At 45.2% G+C, this 20,079-nt stretch overlaps 1 protein-coding gene across 5 annotated transcripts in view; it reads right to left on the bottom strand.

The window, feature by feature from the left end:
* LOC121875785 (protein tramtrack, alpha isoform-like) overlaps nt 1–20,079 on the bottom strand; it is a 235,643-nt gene that overhangs the window by 136,744 nt on the left and 78,820 nt on the right. For 2 of the 5 annotated variants that reach the window (XM_042380484.1, XM_042380485.1), the window contains exons 2-3: nt 9,413–9,608; nt 5,008–5,565 (exon numbers count right to left, since the gene is read on the bottom strand). In XM_042380484.1, the coding sequence (XP_042236418.1) occupies nt 5,008–5,565; nt 9,413–9,589 (735 nt within the window). In that variant the 5' untranslated portion in view covers nt 9,590–9,608. Of the gene's footprint in view, nt 1–5,007; nt 5,566–9,412; nt 9,609–19,133; nt 20,014–20,079 lie in introns of those variants that run through there. The other 3 variants (XM_042380483.1, XM_042380486.1, XM_042380482.1) reach the window with 3 other exon arrangements.

Here is a 20,079-nt window from a genome sequence, read left to right as displayed (position 1 = left end):
ATAAGGGGAATACACAGCAACAGATACCGAAGAGAGAGAGAGAGAGAGAGAGAGAGATAGTTATAACACGTGTCAAGTATTAATGCACTATCATGCACGTCTACCTCGTAAATGAATGATCTTGAGAGCTGAATGACGCATCGTGGTAGTGAGAATACAGCCTGGGTTAATTACCAGCACTCACTCTCACTGAAGGATGAAAGAAGAAGAATGTAAAACTATGAGAGCGAAATAGATGGAGATAATCGAAGAAAAAATTGAGGAAATGAGACATATGGAAGGAAAAAATGAAAAGAAATGAAAGGGAATAATGGGAGAAAAAACATTAACGGGAATAACAATGAATAAGTAATAATTTATATATGAAAAATAAACAAATAAACAAACCCCCGAAAAGGTAGAAAATAAAAGAACACAGAAAGAAAACGAAGGAAAAGAGAAAAGAGAAAAATACAATAATAAATTATTTTTTTAAGTAGTCGATAAAAAAAATGTGAACTAAAATTAGATAAATACAGAGAAAAGGAGTTTATTAAGGTACTGTTACTGCCCTCCTGTACACTGACCACACCATCTATAATTCACAACTGACTGACTCTTTCATAATATTCAATGTAAGCGTAGCGTTTTATTCAACAGGTGTGACGTAATGCTCGTCCATGCGTTATTCACGTTACTGCAATAACTAAATGTAGAACTCCAGTAACAGACACAATTTATAATACTTCGGATGTCACTGTTACAAGGAAATATTAATAGTATGACTTATAGAAGAAATAACTTATAATAATGAGAATTTTATTCGGAAAAATATTATAGTTCATCAGATTTCGTTTCGTTTTCAGTTCGTTTTTACCACCGTTTGTGCGGATGTCGTTGCGTCCCTCCGCCCAGGAATTGTTAATATTATAACTTGAACAAATCACAATGACATTTAACCAAACAGAATATAAATATAGGAGAAGCAGATTTCACACGTTGTCGATATAATCATCACTTTTTACCTGTAATGACCAGAGTTACTGCCAGACTTTGTTGCTGTGCTGGGGACAACTTGGTTTTTATTGTGTATTACGTTTTCTCTGACTATTTCTTAATTGTTGTTTGTCGTCTTTCTTGACTCGGAAATGTACGGGGAGAATTAGTAATGCTTATTTTTTTGGTTTATTCATGTAATCATCCATGTTATATGCGTATCTATGTATATGTATCACGCCTTATATGTGCACATGTATGTAGATGAATGTGAATGTATTAACATATGTATTTATGCACAATTGTTTCCATATACGTTTGCTACATATGTAACATTGGCTGGGCCAAGTCGTGTGAGACTGGTACATGTCATTCACGAGGTGACTACTGTAGAGTTTACACACACACACACACACCCTCCCTACTGGAAGACCTACAACTGGAGGAAAACCCTTCTTCCCCTAACACACACACACACACACACACACACACACACACACATTCTCTCTCTCTCTCTCTCTTTGTTTTCGTATGCTTTTCCCTCTTCCTTTCATAGACTAACTAACAAATCGCTCTATTTCTATTTCCTTCTTACTTCCCGCCTCTTTCTTCCCCTCCTTCCTCTATCAATACCCCCTTCTCCCTTTACACGTCCCTCCTCTTCTCCCCTTTCGCTGCTCCTTCGCCTCTTACCTCTCTCCCTCCCCCCTCTCCCCTCAGTAAACCTCTCACCTCTCTCTCCCTTTCCCCTCTCCCCTCAGTAAACCCCTTACCAGTTATCTTGCTTCCCCTCCCGCCCCCTCGGTACACAAGGCAGTGGTTCAGCCTAGCTTTACTTCTGCCTGTGTACAATATTGACGAAGGCTAGGCAAGGCAGTGTATCGACCTATGTTGTGGAGATCCGCTAAAAGAATTGCTTGTATGCAGGAGAGAGAGAGAGAGAGAGAGAGAGAGAGAGAGAGTGTGTGTGTACCGCCATCTCCTGTGACGTCAAGAAGTACTACACCTTCAGGCTGGTCATATAAGGTCACACTAGTGCCCCATCCTACCACCCCCCACTCCCTTACAGGCAGATGTGAAACACACAGACACACGTACACAGGTACACAGGTGTAGGCAGTGTGCGGGCGAAAGTAATCGATGCCTCACGAGGAACTGCCAGCCGTAAACACAGACTGAGAGGGGGGGGGAGTAAGGGGGCAGTAGTGTATGTTTGGCGGTGAAGTAGATGGCAGACCAGAGTAATAGATAACAGACTCGTATCATGGGTGGCAGACTTATTCTAATCTCACCTCACCTCACTTAACAGAACCTGACCAGTGATATTTGACAATTGGGAGAAGATGTTAGGGTGGTAGGTCTTGGCAGTATAACCTGTATTTCACACCGAAACGTCATACACGACATACACTTACTCAACAGTCTTATATGATCCAATAGTCAATAATTTACTCGATCTTTTCCGACTCTCGATATTAATAAACACGGTAAATTCACCAGAAAACAGAACTAAATGAATCGTTGTCGTAATATCTTGAGAAAAACAAGGCGAAAACAGGGGGTAATTGAATTTTAATCGTTAATTCTCAGAGTATCAGAGATTCCTGAGTTAAGTGATTTCTCCCTTAATTGATAATGATAAAACACACTTAAGAGTCTCAGTGAAATTTCGATGCTATTTTCACAGCTTAATTTGTCTTGTAACCTAAGACAGCTAATAAGATACGATAGCACAGCTCTAGTAAGAACATAAGAACATAAGAATGGAGGAAACTGCAGCGGGCCTATTGGCCCATACTGGGCAGTCCCGTTTACACCCAACCCCCATTGTTACGAGTTTGCTCCTGGTTGGATAGTTTGAGTACCTTTGTAATGTCCCCTTTGTTTAGCCCTGACTTCCACTTATGCACCTCTATCAGGTCGCCCCTCGCTCTACGTCTCTCGAGGGAGTGCAAATTAAGATGCTTTAACCTGTCTCTATACTCAAGGTTCCTAATGCCCGGGATTAGTCTTGTCATTCTCCTCTGAATTCTTTCCAATGATTCTATATCCATTCTGTAATACGGTGACCAGAACTGAACTACGTAATCCAGGTGTGGTCTCACAAGAGCAAGATACAGTTTTAGGATGACCTCGCTAGTCTTGTAACTAACACTCCTTTGTATGAACCCAAGTACTTTATTAGCCTTGTTACGAGCAAAAACACATTGTTTACTTGGCTTAAGGTTCCTACTTATCATTACTCCTAAATCTCTCTCGCAGTCGGATTTCTCTATGGCATCGTTGTTCATCTGGTATCTGGTTTCCCTGTTTACATCTCCTATACTGAGTACTTTACATTTGTCCACGTTGAATTTCATCTGCCATTTTTCAGACCATTCGAAAAATTTGTTTAGATCTTCCTGTAGTTTTGTGGAGTCCTCGTCAGATTTAATAACACGTCCTATTTTTGTGTCATCAGCAAATTTGCTTATGTTGCTGTCTTTGCCGATATCTATGTCGTTTATGTATATAATAAATAATAATGGTCCAAGTACTGAGCCTTGGGGAACTCCACTTGTGACGTTGCTCCAATGGGACTTAGTGCCACTAATGCTCACTCGCTGTTTCCTGTCCTGTAACCACGCCCTAATCCATTTAAGGATATTACCTTTGATGCCATGTGCTTCTACCTTTCTAATTAGTCTTTCGTGGGGGACTCTGTCGAAGGCTTTGCTAAAGTCGAGATATACCACATCATAATTGTGCCCCTCGTCCACCGATTCGAAAACTGATGAAAAGAATGTTAATAGATTAGTTAGACATGAACGTCCGCTTGTGAAGCCATGCTGGGAATCATTGATCAATCGGTGCTTCTCCAGGTGATTTCGAATAGAGTTTGAAATGATTGCTTCCAGTAATTTGCCTACTATTGATGTCAGACTGATTGGGCGGTAGTTAGAGGATAGTGATCTATCCCCCTTCTTGAAAATCGGTATTACATTCGCTATCCTCCAGGATTCTGGTACTACACCTGTTTTTAAGGACATGTTAAACAACTTTGCTAAGGGCATACTAAGCTCTTTCTTACATTCCTTTAATACTCTGGCAAATATCTCATCGGGACCAGGTGACTTATTAGGCTTTAGTTTGTCTATTTGCTTACTAACATCGTTACTAGTCACTACTATCTCGCTTAATTTGTTTTCTTCACTATCTCTGAATATAGTCGGTGCCTCGGGTATTATGTTTAAATTTTCGGTGGTGAAAACTGTTGAAAAATATTTATTCAAATTATTGCTCATTTCTCCGTCGTCATCAGTGAGCTCACCGGTGTCTGACCGTATTGGTCCAATCTTTTCTCGTATTTTAGTTTGATACATTTGGTAGTTAGGGAAAAAAATAAATATGTACGAGCCTGTTAGAATCTTGTCATTGATTCGTGGTTGGGTGTGATATATACGAGTATGCCGACACAACAAAACATATAACGGGGTGTGTGGCAAGAATATATAACGGGCATTAGGGAATAGAAGTCACACCAGGGAAGGCCGGTGGTTAAAAACACCTGGGGAGGAGGAGAGGAGAGAAAAGGAGTGTTTATTAGTGAATGATAAGGAGCTAAAATACTCTGGGACTTGAAATATGACAATGTGTTTGTTTTACTGAATGATAAATTGTATGTCAGTATATTGCTTAAGTTTTCATTCGAAGCAAAGTCGACATCACTTGTATGATAATTAGCTTGTTGTAATGGTGCTCTCCTATCATCGTTATACCATCGTCCTCAAAGGGTTAATATAGAAGACTACCTGAGACCAACACTATTATACTCGAGTACAACAGCTGTCATCCAGGACCGAAGCTTGTGTACAAATACTGGATAAACACTAATTTTATATATATATATATATATATATATATATATATATATATATATATATATATATATATATATATATATATATATATATATATATATATATATATACAGTATATAAGTGCCTAAGTTTACCATATACAGTATTAATGAAAGAAAGGGTTGTGACCTACCTTGGTGTCTGCCTCCTTGCTCAGGTCATCGGGCTCTTGGCATTCTTTGGCCTCCTCAACCTCCACTTTAACCTCTGCCTCACTACGAGTGTCCTCCCCCTCCGCCGCAGACAACGACCCAGCCACCGACCCCACCTCGCCCTCCGACTCCTCCCCGGAGATCTTGGGCGGTCGGCCGCGCCTTCTCTTGGCGCCGTAGGTGGCTGAGGGCGAGAGTGGCGGCCTCTTGAGAGGTGGGGGGTCGCCGGCGAGGGGTGTGAGGGGCGCCATAGGTACCACTCCAGGCGCCACCCCTGGGGGAGCCGCCCCGGCCATGGCCTGAGGCACGAGGTAGGCTGAAGACGCTGAGGTGGTATTCTCCAGTCGCTTCTTCTCGTTGACTTCGGTGAGACCTTTAATTCGTAGCGACTCAGCGACACGTAGGAAGCCCGAGAGGTTGTCTTGGTCGACGGACACCTCGCCTCGGTACATGAAGTCGAGCAGGTCCCTCATGTCGGTGTAGCGCACATCCTTCAGGATCACTATCGGGTGTTTGTCTGGATGCGACGCTAACACAGCCTGCCGGGGGGGAACACACACGTCACACATGATATATACAGCTTATAATGACTCCTCCTCTTGAGGACAATTATAGAAATGTTCATGTATCTATCACTATATCTAGTTATCTCTCCAGCCATACATATATAGTGTGTCAGAGTCTGTATATTTATTGATATTCCTCACGGGGTATAGGTCACATACACAACACTTTTATCTTTCATGAACTTCATCCAAAGCAAAACCTGACTTATGATCCAATGATATTTTCAATACAAAAGACATGACAAGTTACTTACACCCTCCCCACACCATCCTCACACCTTCCCCACACCATCCTCACACCTTCCTCACACCTTTCCCACACCCTCCTCACACCTTCCCCACACCATCCTCACACCTTCCACACACCTTCCCCACACCCTCCTCACACCTTCCCCCACATCATCCTCACACCTCCCTCACACCTTCCTCACACCTTCCCCACACCTTCACACACCATCCTCACACCTCCCTCACACCATCCTCACACCTTCCCCACACCCTCCCCACACCCCTCCCCCACACTTTCCTCACACCTTCCCCACACCATCCTCACACCTTCCTCACACATCCCCCACACACCTCCCCACACCATCCCACACCTTCCCCACACCATCCTCACACCATCCTCACACCTTCCTCACCCTTCCCCACCATCCTCCACCCCTTCCCCACCCTCCCACACCATCCTCACACCTTCCCCCACGCCCCCACACCCTCCTCCACCATCCCACACCTTCCCCACACCATCCTCACACCATCCCCTCACACCTTCCCACACCCTCACACCATCCTCACACCATCCCCACACCTTCCCTACACCCTCCTCACACCATCACCATCCCCACATCCTCACACACACCCCTCACACCCTCCCCACACCCTCCCTCACACCTCCCACACACCCTCCCTCACACCCTCCTCACACCCTCCTCACACCATCCTCACACCTTCCCCACACCATCCCCACACCTTCCCTCACACCATCCTCCACACCTCCTCCCACACCTTCCCCCACCACCTCCACACCATCCTCACACCATCCTCACACCTTCCTCACACCTTTCCCCACACCATCCTCACACCTTCCCACACCCTCCCACACCATCCCTCACACCATCCTCCTCACATTCCCCACACCTTCCCCACACCATCCTCACACCATCCCCACACCCACCCTCACACACCTTCCCCCACACCATCCTCACACCATCCTCACACCATCCCTCACACCTTCCACCTCCCCACACCATCCCCACACCCTCACACCTTCCCCACACCATCCCCACACCATCCTCACACCTTCCTCACACCATTCTCACACCTCCCACACCCCCTCACACCATCCTCACACACCCACACCTCCCCACACCATCCTCACACCTTCCCCACACCATCCCTCACACCATCCTCACACCTTCCCACACCATCTGACACCATCCTCACACCATCACCCACACCTTCCTCACACCATCCTCACACCTTCCCCACACCTTCCCCACCCATCCCTCACACCTTTCCCACACCCTCCACACCACACCCTTCCTCACACCCTCCTCACACCTTTCCCCACACCCTCCCCACACCATCCCCACACCTTCCCCACACCCTCCCCACACCTCCTCACACCTCCCCACACCCCCCCCCACCCCCTCCTCACACCCTTCCCCACACCCTCCCCACACCCTCCACCCTCTCCTCACACCCTCCCCCACACCCTCCACACCATCCCCACACCATCCTCACACCTTCCTCACACCATCCCTCACACCTTCCCCACACCCTCTCCCCACACACACCCTCCCCACACCCTCCCCCACACCCTCCCACCATCCTCACACCATCCCCACACCTTCCCCACCATCCCCACACCTCCCCCCTTCCCCACACCTTCCCCACACCCTCCATCCCACACCATCCTCACACCTTCCCCACACCATCCCTCACACCTTCCTCACACCTCACACCCTCCCTCACACCCTCCCCCCCTCCTCACACACCCCTCCCTCCCCACACCATCCCCACACCTTCCTCACACCCTCCTCACACCCTTCCCCCCACCTCCCCTCACACCTCCCCCCTCCCCACACCATCCTCACATCCTCACACCATCCCCACACCATCCTCACATCATCCCCACACCTTCCCCACATTCCTCACACCCTCTCCCACACCCCTCCCTCCTCCTCCACCCCCTCCTCCTCCTCACACCATCCTCACACCATCCCACACCTTCCTCACACCATCCTCACATCCTCACACCATCCTCCTCACACCTTCCCCACACCTCACACCCTCCTCACACCCTCCTCACACCCTCCACACACCCTCCCCACCCCCTCCTCCTCACACCTCCCCCCCCTCACCACCTCATTAAAAGGCAACGAGAAACTTAAGATACTGGCCACGAAATTCCGTCAAAGTAAATATAAATATAATCATGTCATTAACTCAACACTGTCTGGGAAAAACCTGTGGAAAGTTCAGTCACACTAATAATAAATGATCTAATTAAATGCAGGTAAATGTCAAGGTGGAGGTGTAATATGATGCACTGTGCGTCATACAAGTCTAGTGTGTATGATGAATGCTTGAACAGACACAGATAATTAGTCGTCATAATACACAGAGGTTGGACACACACACACACACACACACACACACACACACACACACACACACACACACACACGCACGCACACAATATCTTAATACATTCCCATCATCAGTCTAAGTCACATTTCATCATCCTTACTCTCATCATTCTTATACACTCATTATTGTAGCCTACACCATAACACACTTATTATCCTAACACACTTCCATCATCATTCTAAGACTTATTCATCATTACATTCATCATTCTCACCCTGATCCTAATAGGCGTAAAACACCCCTTTGGCACTATGACGTGAGTGTGCCAATCCTCTTACCCCTCACCTGACCCAGCTAATTGCCTAATGCTACCTGATAATTACAACATCCCTCTCGCTCCCCCTATCTCCAGCTAATCCGCTTAAATTATCTGTCTGTCTGTCTGTCTTTCTTCTGTCTGTCTGTCTGTCTGTCTCTCTTCTGTCTGTTTGTCTCTCTTTCCATATTATTCATCATTATTACTCTATTCTCCTATCATTCCTCTTCTCCTCTGGTGTTTCCCTTGTTCTCCTTTTTTATTATCAGTGCCTATATATCCCTTCTCTTGCTTCCCTTGATTGCTTTTTGTATTTACCTGGGGTTTTTTTTGCCTGCCCTCCACCTAATTATAAACCTCAATTGCTTATCCATCTTCCTCTCTTTTTGCTTTACTTACCTGTCCATTTATCTAACCCACCTCTCTAACCCACCTGTCACATGTCTCATCGAACCTGCCTACCTGTTTGACCCACCTACCCACCTGTTTGACCCGCCTATTCACCTCGTTTGCCTCCTCACCTCTTATCTTTGAACTCTCCCTTTCTCACTCTGATTCTTCCCTCATCCTCCATCCCTCACTCCTTACCTATTACTTATACAACAATTCTTACTCACTTTTCACTTATAGTCTTCTCTTCGTTGCTCACGCATCCCACACCCCCTTTTCTCTCACCCTTCACTCCTCATGCACCCCTCACCCCTTTTCTCTCACCCTTCACTCCTCACGCACCCCTCACCCCTTTTCTCTCACCCTTCACTCCTCACACATCCATCACCCTTCACTCCTCATGCACCCCTCACCCCTTTTCTCTCACCCTTCACTCCTCACGCACCCCTTACCCCTTTTCTCCCACCCTCACCCATTTTATCTCACCCTTCACTCCTTACACAGCCCTCACATCTCACTGACCTGGAAGTAAGGGCTGCAGGCCGAGAGGACGACCTTGTGGGCCTTGAGCGTCATGCCCTCAACTGCGAGGGTGACGTCGACGAAGGACTCACTCTGGAGGAGCTGCTCGAATACTGAGATGATGTTGGACTGGTGGTTGTTCCACCGGAGGCAGAACTGCTGGGGGGACATGGCCATTCTGACGCCCGACGACACCCTGGAAAGAAAAGAGAAGACAAGAGTTAGTCCACTGAAAAAGACAAGAGATCTTTTTTACGTCCTATACCATGAAAACAACGAAGAAAACGCGAGTTACTTCACAGAAAACGATCCCCCTAAAAACTTATTTTCTGCACCGTTGAGAGAAAAGGCGAGAGTAAATTTAATGAAAACGACAAATAATATACCTTATGCAGTGTTATAGAACCGTGTAAACAAGGGAGAACACGCCAGAGTTATTCCAATGTAAACAACGAGACATATCAGGAAAGAAGAGTCGACTTAAGTCTCCCGAAAACCAGGGAAAATACTATGTCATACACCGTGTAAACAAAGAAATACACCGCTCACTGTATTATACATTATGGAAACAAGAGTCGAGTAGTATACACCATACAGCCAGAAGAGATAATATGTTTATTGTTTTCTACACTGGCAGATTCACACACACCAGAATTATGAAACTAATTTTTATGTGGACGTGAATATTCTTACAGTACATTACACCCTGCAGTCGAGGCATTAGGTGCTTGCTTGTACCAGGACAATACTCATATGTAGCTAACGACAATTTTGTTCACCTGATGACTTTGAGGTTATAGTGTTCTATATTTGTTAAATATCTATATGATTAACTCGATTTTTTAGGTATATTGCGTTATATTTCCTCAAACTATACATTTTTTTTTTTACGGGGATTGGTCCACCCGGGCACAGGTCATCGACCCACAACGGGGCCTGGGGAGGGGGGGGGGAGAAGAATAGAGAAATTAAAAATAGAAAAGGAAAAGGTAGTATTAATCTACACCACGAAGATGCCGGAAAACCAGCTTTTTAAAGTGAGACAGATTGTGTTCGTGTGGAAACACAGAAGAAGGCAGAGGATTCCACAGTTTGGCTGTGTGTGGAAAGAAGAATGTACTATAACGGGTTATTCTAATGTGACCGACATCCACAGAGAAATGGTGGGCACCGCGGGCAAGACGAGTGTTACGAGCTCACGGCCTTGCCGGCGGTACACAGGATGCCGAATCCACCGAACATTGCCCGTTAAAGTATCTGTAAAAGAGAGAGAGTGAAGCAACATTGCAGCGAATATACAATATACATTTTTTGTCGTGTATTGCTCTATATATTTATTATATAGCATAAATAGACCAATTTTGACGTAGAGTCGGGGTCAAAAGTTTGCTCCCGCCCAAAATGAAGCAGCATCAACCATAAGATGAAACAGTCTGGGAAGTCAGCTCGGAGACTCATTCCCGTGACTCAGTTTCACCACGGGAGCAAACTTTTGTCGACTGTACATTGATTTATATTAATTTAAATTATATTAGCATCAACAAATGATTTTTGAGTATTTAACTATATTTACTCCAACTATTTATATATATCATTGTCCTAATTGCTGGCGACACCCCGAAGCGGACAGAGCAGATGTGAGTGTTCCCCGTATTATGATGGTGTTACGTAACTGAAGACTTGAAGGTTATATTATAGTACCATCATTATTTTTGTATTTAGAATGTTTATATCATAGCCATCTGACGCCTCAGGAAAGTCAAAGAAAGCACCTGGAAAAAGAACTAGTGCGAGAAGTGTAGATAAAAGAGAGCTAGAGAGGGGTCAGAGAAGAGAGAGTTAAAGAAAGAGAGGCAGAGAGAGAAAATGGATATTAAAAACCACAGAGAGAGAGAAAGAGAGAGAGAGAGCACCATGCGTGTGAACGAGGCATCAGTCAGGGAGAGCGTGAGAAAGTGGGGGTCATCACACCACACACCAACACCACCGGGTAAACAGTAAGGTGGTATAAGGGAACAGGTGAGAGAAGAGAGAGAGAGAGAGAGAGAGAGAGAGAGAGAGAGAGAGAGAGAGTAGGCAGGTGATGTGTTTGGGTGAGTGAGTGAGTTAGTGTGATACAGTGAGAGATGAAAGAACAATGAAAGAAAGAAAGAACGGACAGGACAAGAAAAAGAAAACGATGGAGAAATGAGAGAACGGGGTGAGGCCTTCAGAGATGTGGTGGGACAGGTAGAGAATGGGGCGGGGCTGTTGGGGATAGGGTGAGGTGGGGTAGGTAAGAGAGGAGACGGGGATTAAAGAGCGGGATAGAGAAAGAGGAGAGCATTTAATTGAGAGGAAAAGTATTAGAAGGATAAGAAAAAGAGCAAGAGAAGAAAGAATGAAGGGGAAGAGAGAGAAAAAAAAGAACAAGGAAGGTAAAGAGTGGCCGAGAGAGCTGGAGGGAAGATGGGTGGGGCAAAGAGAGAAGGGGGAACGCGCAAGAAGAGAGAGGGGTGGGGAGGGGCAGGAGAGTAGGGATGGGTGGGAGAGGAGGGGTTGGGGGGTTGGGAGAGGAGGAACTAAAAGAGAGAGAGAGAGACACCTCAACCATTCACAAATATCAAAGTTGAGGACAATGAGAGATTCGTCGGAGGTTGACGAGACAGGGATGGGGGGGGTAGTGGGGGGAAGGGAGGATAAGCAGCGGGAGGAACACGAGAGGAGATGATGTTATTGAAGGTGTAAGTGAGAGAAGTTGTAGTGGAGGTGTTAGTGGAGGTATAAGGAGAGGAGAGGTTGTGGTGGAGGTATAAAGGAGTGAGGAGAGGTTGTGGTGGAGGTATAAAGGAGTGAGGTAGAGGTTGTGGTGGAGGTATAAAGGAGTAAGGAGAGGTTGTGATGGAGGTATAACGGAGTGAAGTAGAGGTTGTGGTGGAGGTATAAAGGAGAAAGGTAGAGGTTGTGGTGGAGGTATAAAGGAGTGAGGTAGAGGTTGTGATGGAGGTATAAAGGAGTGAGGAGTGGTTGTGATGGAGGTATAAAGGAGTGAGGTAGAGGTTGTAGTGGAGGTATAAAGGAGTAAGGAGAGGTTAATGAAGATTTCACCGCGGAGATTTAGCAGTCAAGCATCATGTAAAGTACGGTCCTGAGGTGCTCCGGCGTTAGTGTAACTTGGCACGTTGAAGACAAACAGAGCGAGCATGAACGAGCCTTAAACGAGCCTTAAACGAGCCTTAAATAGCTGGTGTGAGTGTCTACATTATAACTGAGAGAGAGAGAGAGAGAGAGAGAGAGAGAGAGAGAGAGAGCTTGGCAGTGTGTGGCTGGGTCAGGTTGTGTGGATAGAGGTTTGTGACAATATAGGCGGTGTCTGTGGCACTGCGGTTGGAAATATGTGGTTAAATACGGGGTAGGTGCTGCAGTATAGATGGATGATGCTGCAATATAGATGGATGGTGTTGCAATATAGATGGACGGTGCTGCAATATAGATTGAGGGTGCTGCAATATAGATGGAGGGTGCTGCAATATAGATGGAGGATGCTGCAATATAGGTTGAGGGTGCTGCAATATAGATGGAGGATGCTGCAATATAGATTGAGGGTGTTGCAATATAGATGGAGGGTGCTGCAATATAGATGGAGGGTGCTGCAATATAGGTTGAGGGTGCTGCAATATAGATGGAGGATGCTGCAATATAGGTTGAGGGTGCTGCAATTTAGATGGAGGATGCTGCAATATAGATTGAGGGTGTTGCAATATAGATGGAGGGTGCTGCAATATAGATGGAGGGTGCTGCAATATAGATGGAGGGTGCTGCAATATAGATGGAGGGTGCTGCAATATAGATTGAGGGTGCTGCAATATAGATGGGAGGTGCTGCATGCTGCAATATAGATGGGAGGTGCTGCAATATAGATTGAGAGTGTTGCAATATAGATGGAGTGTACTGCAACATAAATGTATGATCTACCAATAGAGAATGAGGATGCAACATTAATATATAAATTATTCAGCAATGCAGATGGCGTATGTAGCAAAATATATTGAAATTGTTATACTGCAGCAGAGAATGCAACATTCCAGATGGAGTATGCAACAATAAAGACTAAAGTATGCAAGGGCAGCGACTGATATGCAACCGCATGCACAAGAATGCAACAACATTGACAAATTTTGCAACAACATCGATGGAGTATGCAACAGCATGAGAGAATATAGATGTTACTGTACCGTATATGCAGGTAAATAGATCGAGTATTTTCCTTTTAGCTCTCCTCCCTACGACCATTCCCCCTGCCTCCCACTCCCCTCCCTCAATGACCCTTTTCCCTTCCCCCCCACAATTACCCCCTACCTCTTTTTGCTCCCTCAAATACCACCTACCCCCACCTTCACCCTCAATCACTCCCTACCCCCACCACCTCCCTCAGTTACTCCCTACCTCCTTCTCTCCCTCAATTACCTCCTACCCCCTTTACCCCCTACTCCCATCACCTCCATCAATTACTCTCTACCCCAACCTCCTCGCCTCAATTACCTCCTTACCCCCCACCACCTTCCCTCAATTACCTCCTACCTCCACCTCCCTCAATTCCACCGCTCTCTCCCCCCGTCAAGTGAAGTCGTCTTTGGTGTGGCATTTAAGACCGAGAGGATTGATTGAGTGACTGAAGGAGTACGACGCTGACGGACTGACGACGCTGACGGACTGACACTTACGACTGATTCCTTGACGTCAGCTAGTGCCTCGATTCACAGGGGTTCTTATGTTCTATTCTCCCTTCTAACTGGACATACGAGAACGTTAAACTGGCTCACTGAAGCTACGATGGCTTCTCGGAGATTGGTATCACTTCTTTGGAGATGTGAGAACGTGTCGGAATAACGTTCTCTCATTTTCAGTTAGGAGGGAAATTTGAACGTACGATCATTTGGGTGAGTTAGTTTGATACGTACGAACCTTCATAATCCGTGGCTAGAACTAGGAGAAAGGTCGAGTTGTGTGGACGGTCTCACTGGTTTTAGCTACTTGCGTTGAAAAAACATCAAAGAAGAATAACGAAGTATTGATCACAGCGGCGTTGGTGCTGAGCTGATCGTACGTCTGGCAGCTCATAATATATCAAGAAGTATTTGAGAGAAAAAAAACTCAGAGAGAAAGACTTTACCAGTTAGTCACTCATATACGCAGACAATTTGGTGTTAATATAATATATACGATGCGTCAGATCAAAAAGTCCTAAAATAAGTACGACGCATAAAAAAATAAATCATTATAAGAACGACGCGTAAATAAAGTTGTTTTGCTTATGATAAATTCCCGCCATAAGTCCGACGCGGAAAAACACAATTGTTTATATTCGCGTTGCGTTCTTTGGTTCTGGTGGGTTCCGTAAAACAACTGGATGTTAATGTAACAGAATTTCTCCTCAGTATAATTCACGTAATGAATACTTGAGGAGATCTGTAAAAGAGCGTAATTAGGAAAATGAAATTGAAGGAAAAGGTAATTTGCACTGTTGTTTTGATTGATTATTCTCATATCCTTCCCTCCCTCCCTTCCTTCCTTTCTTCCTTCCCTTCCTTCCCAAACCCTCCTTCCCTTCCCCCCTCTTTCCGAACGTATCACCAACCCTCCTCTCCTCCGCCCCCCTCCTCCCTACCTCCTAACCCTCCTTCCCACCACCTGACTAACGTCCCTCCTCCCTCATCACCCCCTCCCCACCCCCCCCTCCCAAATCCCTCACAGCAACACCCAGATCACCCCCTACTTTCGCTTCCTCTGCAACACCTGCCTTACTTTCTCCATTTCCTCTCCCTTCAAAACCTAGCACCCCTTCCCCCCACTTCATCCCTCCAAAACCCCATATCATCTATCTCACTCAAATCCTTCCTGTAATGTCTGTCACAGCTTCCTCTCCCTCCCACACGCCCCTCCCTCCCTCCAAAACATCCCTCCTCCTCCAAAACATCCCCTACCTCCTCCAAACATCCCTCCCTCCCTCCAAAACATCCCCCCTCCTCTAAAACACCCCTTCACCTTAACCCCAACATCCACCTTATCCCATCCATCCCCTTACCAATTAACTCCCCTTCACTTCCACCCACACTTCCACCCCCTCCCTCCTCCACCCACACTTCCACCCTCTCCCTCCTACTCCACCCACACTTCCACCCTCTCCCTCCCACTCCACCCACACTTCCACCCTCTCCCCTCCTGCTCCACCCACACTTCCACCCTCTCCCTCCCACTCCACCCACACTTCCACCTTCTCCTCCCTCCACCCACACTTCCACCCCTCCCTCCCACTCCACCCACACTTCCACCCTCTTCCTCCCACTCCACCCACACTTCTACCCTTTCCTCCCACTCCACCCATTTCCTTTCTTTTTGAAATCTCCCTCGCACCTACTCTTCTTCCTTACTTTCTCTCTTCATCAGGTAATACACCCATTCCTTCTATTCACTTAACACCTTTATTCATGCAATCCTTCCTTCCATCCTCTCTCTCTCTCTCTCTCTCTCTCTCTCTCTGCCGTATAACCCGCATCTCCTGCTCGTATATAACTTGCAGGGGGGGGAGGGGGTGTATCCATCATGCTTGGCTCACGTCAGATGTTTATAGCTCTCAGGTCTACTCTCTTTTACTCCTCTCTAATGAAAGTGAAAGCAAAAGCAAAATATTAGCAAAGGACTGAGATTTTAGCTTCGTTCAACCGGAATAGAGAGATTAAAAAAAAACTTCCTCCCTCCAGAAAAAAAAAATCATTCAGCTCAGAATAGGCGGTGATTAAGGTCGAAACGCGACCAAAGATATCAGGATCACTAAAATATTTTCATAATTATAATTATATACAATGTGTTGGTACACAAGACCCTTAGCAGAAATTACCGTAAACAACGTTGCATTATAATTTCTACGTTTCTTCTCTATCTTGAAGTGTCTTGAAATATGTAAAAATAGCTCAAGATGGCTTTTAGAGTATATATATACACACACACACACACACACACACACACACGTACACACAGACACACATGTACACACACACGTACACACAGACACACATGTACACACACACACACACACATACACACACACACACACACACACACACACACACACACACACACCTCATACGTATATATAAATATTATTATTTTCTTTGTTCCATCCACCACGAAATATTTTGAGAATGTTAAAATAAAAATAAAAATTGTCTATCATCTTCCAGTGTTCTCTACAACTCGTTCACAACACTCCACTCATTTTCCATTCAAGGATAAACCAAAGAACACAACACAAACTACTATGACCGATATGCTGGCCAGACAGGTGATAGTATTTCACAACTTGATAATTGGAGAAGATGAAAAAGAATAACGTTTGTATCAATAAAAGTTCAGGTAATTAATGGTCGGTACGTGGAGGAGGTCGTCCACGCTCCACAGGTCATGGTAAAGGTGTTTCATAGAAGACGAGGGTTGGGCCTTTAGGGTGTGCTATGAGGGTGTGTTATGAGGGCGGGCTATGAGGGTGTACCATGAGATTGGGCCATGATGGTGGATCATAAGGGTGGACCATGACTGCGGTACCATGAGGGTGGACCATGACTGCGGTACCATGAGGGTGGACCATGAGAGCGGGTCAATAGCGTGTACCCACAGCGGTAAATAATGAATAAATTACCTGAGTCAACAGTCAACAGGCTTTGTTTAGAAGTAATTAAGGTAACACACGTAAGGTCAAGCGTCAGGGAAGAGTATTCTTATGAACTCTTCATGAATATTTACAATGTTTTCATAAATACACATTAAGATCTTTTTTTATAAACACTAGATTAACGCCCCCCAAAAAACTCTCTCTCTCTCTCTCTCTCTCTCTCTCTCTCTCTCTCTCTCTCTCTCTCTCTCTCTCTCTCAATATTACACATCTATGAAAATTCAAATTCTTGTACCAACTCTCAAAGTCTGAATATTTCTGGCTTCAAGAGACTATATTCACAGAATTCTTTACTAGCGCTTACGAATTACAAGATATAATTTTCCCACGTGTCAGTATTACTGTACGCGTTTGTAAGCATTCTTACATAAACTAGCTCAAAATATTAATATTTCTCGCTGTAACAAAAACTAAAATGAATAAAAAACTATATTAACAATATTCTTTATCAACATTTATGAATTTCCTGATAGAATTTTCTCCCGTGTCAATATTGCGCGGTACATCCCTCACGGTCCCAATGTCAGTTAACTGTAACGCAATTTTGAAGTTAGGCAATAAAAATTCTGGCGCGTAGCTTGTGAAATCTGGCTAAACTAATAGAAAATCCTGACATATCGAGGGAACTTTACCCGCGGTTGACCAGCGACTAGATATCAGGGGAATACAAATAAAAAAAAAACATCTTGGTAGTTTATAAGGCATGTTGGATCAGCTGTTTAACTGGCACGGAATACAACCACACACTAATGGTACTTTTATAAACAATTTACTCTCACGCAAAAAATGGTCATGACAGCAGCTCAACAAGTGTAGCCGATCGAAGGTAAAACAAACAAAAGGAAGTGTGTGTGTGTGTGTGTGTGTGTATATGGACACAAACACACATATGCACCACACACATGCACCACACACACACACACACACACACACACACACACACACACACACCTCGTAAGTTTGACCACACTGGCCCGGATGCTCAAGGTTCGTGCGTCAAATATTTTTCCCCTAAATGGAGATATAAGAACGCGCTCAAGTGTCTCATTTATGGTACGGGACGAAGATGGTTGCCAAGAATTTCTCCATCTAAATTTCACTCGAGGTTTTGCCATACCTAGATATATTTTCTCATCCCCAGTGCCACGAGTAGAAAAATATCGTAGGAATCCTTGAGAATATTGACCACAACACTACGGTGAAAATTATAGGTAAATGTAGCCACTCCAGACTTAGTAAAAATGGCTAGAGGGATTATTACACTAAAGACAACATAGTGACGTCTTGAATATTTTTGAAGCTTGAATTCATTAATTATTATAGTACGGTAAATACGGAAGGTACAGCACTATATATAGACCCACGGGGATCATGATATTGACAACTCTATCAATATCATCCCTCGTTAAGACTCACCACACTGGCTATTAACACTACTACACAGGTAGGCCTACTTGTAAACACGACAGCTCGTACTCTGCCTGACCTCCCACACACCCCTCCTTCCCTCCCTCCCGGTTCACACACGCTCACACGGTTACGCAAAGATGTAGCACACAACTCACCAAGTCCTGCACCCTCGCTACGCATGCACAGTCACACTCAAGCGAATGAAATGCATGGAAAACTGTACGTAAAATTATAAAAAAAATGTTGTAAAACTGCACACATCATTCCTGTGTGCATGCATAGTAGCAACGATAGACTGGGATATATGCGTGAAACAGCAAACTTCAGGACGTGCACAAAACAGAACACAAGACTGAAAATACAAATTTAAATATAGTTTTAGATTATATCGAAGCCCCTACACACAGTTTCAGCACGTAGACAAAACATAGAAACGCCATTTCAGCATATGTACAGTACACACTACTGTATTTCAATACAAGCACGAGGCCATAGCCGCCGACTTCAGCACAAGGACAAACACAAACACGCCACTTGAGCAACATATAAACAAAGCCAGACACCTGCTCCACACACCACAGCCCCACGCACACGTATACTTACATGTGGGGAATCAAAAACGGAAACATGGGTGAAAGCCAGTTACGGGAGGCGGAGGGACGGTTACATCTTGTGCCGGCACTGTATTACGCACACATTAAAAAAAAAAACGCACTTTTTTACCAGATGAAAACTCTCGCGTACATCACTATTGCACTCGTGTTTTCTAGATATTTCATTTATTTTTTTTTCTAAAACACACACACTAACTTTCACTGGTATATATATATATACTTATATATATACCGGTATATATATAATATTAAAAAAGAGACTCACTAATATCACATATTGAGGAGCAAAAAATTTACATTTTTAAAACTAGGGTTGAAGGTAACTTGGTAGACGGTATACACACGTGATCCCTGCGCTGGAGTCCACACACTTTACAGAGTACAGTGATAATAATACTGAGTTACAACTAAATCTAAGTATTGCAACATATTGAGTGGCGACGCAGGAGCGAGCGAGAGAGTTCCCGGACCCGTCACTCCACCAGGGGGAACTTATCAACGGCACTCATGTTGTTTCAACACCCGGACTCTCGATCAATTTAGCGACACAAATCTACGGTCGTGTCACGCCGAGTTTAAGTATGTACGCGCCGGGCTGGTGGCGGGCTTGGCGGTGGGTCGGCGCGGACTGAGAACTGCATGATGTGAAAATAAAATAGACGGTGCCAGGGCAGGAAAATCAATGGATCAATATCTGGGTGGCACTGAGTGAGAGTGCGTGGCGGTGGTGGAGGCGGCAGTGGCAGCGGTCGCCTCAGAGTGCCAGCCCACACTCTACTACCGCCCCACCAACCTCTCTCACAATTTACCCCAGGAAAAGATCAATAGCAAAGGTAATCAATAGTTGCTTCGTGTGGCACTGTGCCTCGGGTCGGGGCGGCCGGCTCGGCGGTGCCTCGGCTGCGCTCTCTCCTTCTCTCTCACACACTCTCTCT

The sequence above is a fragment of the Homarus americanus genome, unplaced genomic scaffold (assembly GCF_018991925.1).
Source record: "Homarus americanus isolate GMGI-L3 unplaced genomic scaffold, GMGI_Hamer_2.0 scaffold22250, whole genome shotgun sequence".
Lineage (NCBI taxonomy): Eukaryota > Metazoa > Arthropoda > Malacostraca > Decapoda > Nephropidae > Homarus > Homarus americanus.
Note: the sequence above shows the minus strand (reverse complement) of the source record. Positions and strands in the feature narration are given on the sequence as shown.